We start from the raw sequence: 5,000 nt of genomic DNA, 5'->3' as shown, positions 1-5,000 counted from the left end.
AAGCGAAATACCAAGAGATGCGACGAAGCGTTTCCCGCAATCCCGGCTAATCATTTTAATTCTAATTGTCTCAATCAGTTGGACAAAGTTTCACCCAAGACCCGACCACGAACTACTTCAAACCGCGGAGCTCTTGGCGGCGATGCTTGCTGAATTATACTTAATTGGGCTCTTCCAAGTTCAGGCTTCTTAGCTTAATTCGCCTGATGTCAAAGTGTGCCTCAGCCTGCCCTCATTTACCCCCCCCCCCTCCAATCCTCCTCTTCTGCCCTCTCTTCTCTTCTTCCTGCCTTCTTGTCGTTCTTTCCTTTACTTCTCTTATCCCTCTCGTTCTTTCTCTTATCCTCTCTCCTCGTCTTCCTGTCTTCTTGTCTTCTTTCTCTTACTCCTCCTCCTCCCAGTCTTCCTCTTCCGCTTTCTCTACGCCTCTCCCTGTCCTCGTTATCTCTTCCTTCTCTCATTCCTTCCATTTCTTTCTTCTTTCTCTGATGCCTCCTTCTCCTTCCCTTTTCTCTTTCTCCTCCAACTATTCCCCTTATCTTAAGCTACGTTTCCCCTTCCTCTACGTTTCCCCCTTCTCTCGTCCTTTTAACCCTCTCCGCCTCTCTTTCTCTTCCTTCTTCCCCCCTTCCCTTTCCCTCTTCCTCCCATTTCCCCTTTCCCCCTTCCCCTTCTTTCTCCTTTACCCCTTTTCTTTTTCCTCCTCATACTCCCTTCTTCCTCGCTGCCTCTTCCCATCTTTCTTCTCCTGTCTTCCCTGTGTTCCTTTTCTCCTCCCCCTTACTCCTATCCCCATCACCTCTCCCCTCTCCCTCCCTTCCCTCCTCCTTCCTCTCCTTCCATTTTTCATTTCCCCTTGCTTCCCCTTTCCTCTCCCCTTTTCCCTTTCCATTCTTCCTCTCTCCTCTATTCCTTCCTTTCAAAGTTTTCCCCTTTCTCTCCTCTCCATACTCTTTTCGCTTTTTTCGTTTGTTTTTCACCGTTTTTCTTTCACTTTGTAGTTGATTCCGTTCTTCCTTTTTTTATTTTCTCTTTATTATTTTTTTCCCCTTTCCTCTTTCTTTTCTTCTATTCTTTTTTTCTTTACTCATTAGTCTCTTCCCCTTTTCTCTTTCATATTTCACTTTTCTCTTTTTCTTCTCTTTTTTTCTTCTTTACTCTCTTTATTTTTTCCTTTCCTCTTTTTTTTTTTTTTTTACTTTTCCGCATTATTCTTTTCTTTCTCCCTTTCCTCTTTACTCTCGCTCTTTCTCACTTTTCTTCCGCCTTACTCTTTTGTTTTGTTTTTTTCTTTACTCTTTACTTTTCTCTTCCATTCTCTTTTTCCCCGCTTCTTTTTCTTTGTTTTTCTCTCTCCTCATTCGCACTCTTTTAAGTCGTGCATTTCTCACCGCTCCCTTTTCCTCTCCTCCTTAACTCGTCCTTTCCTCCTCCTGTATCTTGCCCTTTCTCATTTTCTCCTTGTGTATCAAACCTCCTGCTTTCCCTCTTTCTCTTTCCACTTCTCCCCTTCTCTTCTTTTACCTTTTCTTCTCTGGTCATCCTTTTTCCCTCATAATCTTCCTCCCTTCTCTCCGAGTTACCCCTTTTTAAGTACAGTTCTTCCCTCCCTTCTCTTACCCTAACGCCAAGCATGGTATTTGTTCACGCGTTTGTTACCTCTCCCCCCCCCCCCCTCCCACACACACACTTTTTGCTCTCATAATCCTCATTCTCATTTTCGTTCTTTCATCTCTGGCACTTTCCTCTACCTCTTTCTCCACTTCCTCTTTGTCCCTTAACCACAGTCCTTTATTATTTTCTCTTCTCTCTTTCACTCTCGCTTATTCACCTTCTCATTTTCTCTCCCCCCCCCCCTCCCTTCTACCGTCAGCTACCCTACATCTAGTACCATGATTTAAGTTCCTTATCTTCCCTAACCCCTCTCCCTTCCCCCTTTTCCCCTCGCCCCTCTCCACCCTCTCTTTCTACACCCCCTCTCTACATTCTCCTTTTCTACTTCCTCCCCTTTCCCTATCTTCCTTTTCTCCTTCTTCCTCTCCCTTTTCGCTTCTCCTCCCTCCCGTTTCCTCTCTCCCTGCTCGCCTCTTCCCTCTTCCCTTCTCACCCTCTCGTCTTCCCTCTCTCTTCTCCCCTCTTCCTTATGCCAAAGAACGTACTCTCCTCTCAATTTAATCTCTTGCTGTTGCTCATCCTTGCAATCAGAAATCCAGGAAAGAGCGTTGTTGCAAGCCCGAAATTGGCTTCAACATAATTATAGCCCGGTAATGCCATTTCAAAGTGATGGCTTGCAGAATGACATTACGGGTAAAACGTTGCAATGATATTTAAAAAAAAAAAAATTATATTGGGTATGTATTATCATTTTTTTTTGAAGTGCATTTATGTGAAGGATGTCAGCATTGGGAGTTTGAACAAATCTAGTTACCTTTTATTATTTATCATTTTATCTAGTTATGTATACTTTTAAACATACAAACAGCCATCAAATATGAAAACAACCTTTCGCCATTCTAATCTATAATCTTCATATACATGTTACTATCATAATAATTCTGATTATTGTTATCATTATCATTACTGGTTACCTACCTATATCTGTGTTTATTTTTTCATTATACGAAGCAATTAAAATACCCTTATCATCATAGAGCCATTTCCGTCCCCTGTATTACGTACCATATAACACTGTCTTGTTGTATCCATTTAGATACAAATATTAGCAACCACCTTCCACTCATCAGTTATCTATTAATCAACCATCAATCTCTAATGAACTCTACATTCTATATTCCTTGAAGAGGCAAATATAAGGGTTTCGGCTGCTCACAAATACTTAATGAATAATAATGACCTCCGAGTTTTGATCATTGAAAAGTTATGGAATGATAGTTAAACACTGATTCGTTAATGTAAATGTAATGTTCCTTCGGTTACAAATGTGTTGCGGTTAAGTCATAATGAGACTCAGAAGCTTAAGTCAAACGAACAAGAAAAAAGGAGAAAATAGAAGAGATAATGAAAAAAAAAAAAGAGATTGGCAAAAAGAGGTATTCATTACTGAGGTAAAAAAAGAGATATAAGGGAAGAGAGAGAGAGAGAGAGAGAGAGAGAGAGAGAGAGAGAGAGAGAGAGAGAGAGAGAGAGAAAGAGAGAGAGAGAGAGAGAGAGAGAGAGAGAAAGAGAGAGAGAGAGAGAGAGAGAGAAGTTGAGAAAGAGAAAGAGAGGAGGAAACTAAGAAGAGGACAGAAGAAAGAGAGGCCAAAAGGAAGTTAGAAAGGAAGAATAATAGAGAGAGAGAGAAGGAGAAAGAGAAAGAGAGAGAGAGAGAGAGAGAAGGAGAAAGAGAAAGAGAGAAGAGAGAGAGAGAGAGAGAGAGAGAGAGAGAGATAGAGACTGAGAGAGAGAAAAAAATATAAATGAAACTAAATATAACTAAAATCACAATAAAGATAATCAACGAAAATGAACTTAGAGGAAAAGTAATGAGAAGAAGGAAAACAAAAGAGATAACATGAAATTTAGGGAAAAGGGTAAATGAAAGCGAAAAAGCAAGAGCAATTCCGAAAATCTTTAGCCAAGTTTATATCGGACGCAAGTGTGTGTGGGTTGAGGGGGGGGGGGGGAGTGGGGGGGAGGCAAAGGAAGAAGTTAATGACACTGTTGTAAGAAACCGTCGCATGTGGCCCACTCTGCCTCCGAGCGCTACCTCACTGCGTCCGAAAACCCGCTCTGTGGCTGTGTATCATTGCATTTTTTTTGTTAATGATTTGCTCGTTCGTTTTTTCCTTGTATAGGGAGCCTTTTTTAAAAAATAATGACTATTCACTTGATGAATTAGTGATTCGATTGAATTTCGCGTTTGCCAAAGTGCTTCAATTCCATTCCCTTTATCCTGAAAAGCTGAGAGAGATGTTTTGATGTTGGTGGAAGTCGAAGCTAGCGAGAGGTTTGGAATGCGGTGCCGGCCAGCTGGTGTTCTCCGAGCTGCGGACGGCTTACATAACAGGCCACTTTCTCTCTCACCAGCTGTCGCCACCTGCACTCTCGCTCTCTCTCTGTCCTTGGGATTATCTGTCTATGGCTCTCTCCGTCTCGCTATCTGTCCTTTCTGCCTCGTTGTCTGCCTGTTTCTTTTCCCTGAGATAGAGAATAGTCGATTTCTAGTGAAGCTTGATATGTATATATAGACATATTTTAAAGGAACTATTTCAATATTATTTATATTACCGTTGTTATTATTATCATTATAATTTTAGTACAACGCATGGAACCGAACTTCTTCACCAAAGCATCGCAGAAAAAAACAAATAAAAAATTCTAAAGTTCCTACTTTCTCATTTTCTTATAGTTAAATGTTTCAGTTCTACCTTGTCACCTCTAAGAATAACACTGAAATAAACCAAATCATCACTCTTCTGTTTTATGTTATAATGATTTCTCGATCCCTCCTCTGCATATCATTTTTTTAAAGGACATTCTACCTATCACAGTAAAGCTTCAATTTCCGTAATATGAAAATGTACTTGCCATAACAAATATATAAACATAGTAATTTAAACACACATATAGACACACCTTTTCTTGCGTACTTCCGCAATATAACAATGCCATTTCCCTCGCTTTCAGAGGCCGTTGACATGCGGTGCTACACGGGCGTGATGGGCGCCAGGAGACATGTTTCGGTGTGGGCGTGGGCGGTGCCCGTGCTGTTGGCGACGCATGGTGAGTGTTTGGTCGTGCATTTTGCCTCTTGTCTTTGAGAAGGATTGTATGCATACGAAGAGAATAGAAAAGAAAAGATAGAATACATGAACACACACACACACACACACATATATATATATATTCATATATATATATATATATATATATATATATATATATATATATATATACATATGTATATATAAATATATACATATGTATATATATATTCATATATATATATATATATATGAATATATATATATATATATATATATATATATATATATATA

At 39.9% G+C, this 5,000-nt stretch overlaps 1 protein-coding gene across 3 annotated transcripts in view; it reads left to right on the top strand.

The window, feature by feature from the left end:
• LOC125034184 (lachesin-like) overlaps positions 1-5,000 on the top strand; it is a 162,763-nt gene that overhangs the window by 40,466 nt on the left and 117,297 nt on the right. For all 3 annotated transcript variants that reach the window (XM_047625871.1, XM_047625873.1, XM_047625872.1), the window contains one exon: positions 4,630-4,725. In XM_047625871.1, coding sequence (XP_047481827.1) covers positions 4,641-4,725 — 85 coding nt within the window. In that variant the 5' untranslated portion in view covers positions 4,630-4,640. The remainder of the gene's footprint in view (positions 1-4,629; positions 4,726-5,000) is intronic.

The sequence above is a fragment of the Penaeus chinensis genome, chromosome 17 (genome assembly GCF_019202785.1).
Source record: "Penaeus chinensis breed Huanghai No. 1 chromosome 17, ASM1920278v2, whole genome shotgun sequence".
In the NCBI taxonomy this organism is placed as follows: Eukaryota; Metazoa; Arthropoda; class Malacostraca; order Decapoda; family Penaeidae; genus Penaeus; species Penaeus chinensis.
This window is presented reverse-complemented; position numbering and strand designations above follow the sequence as displayed.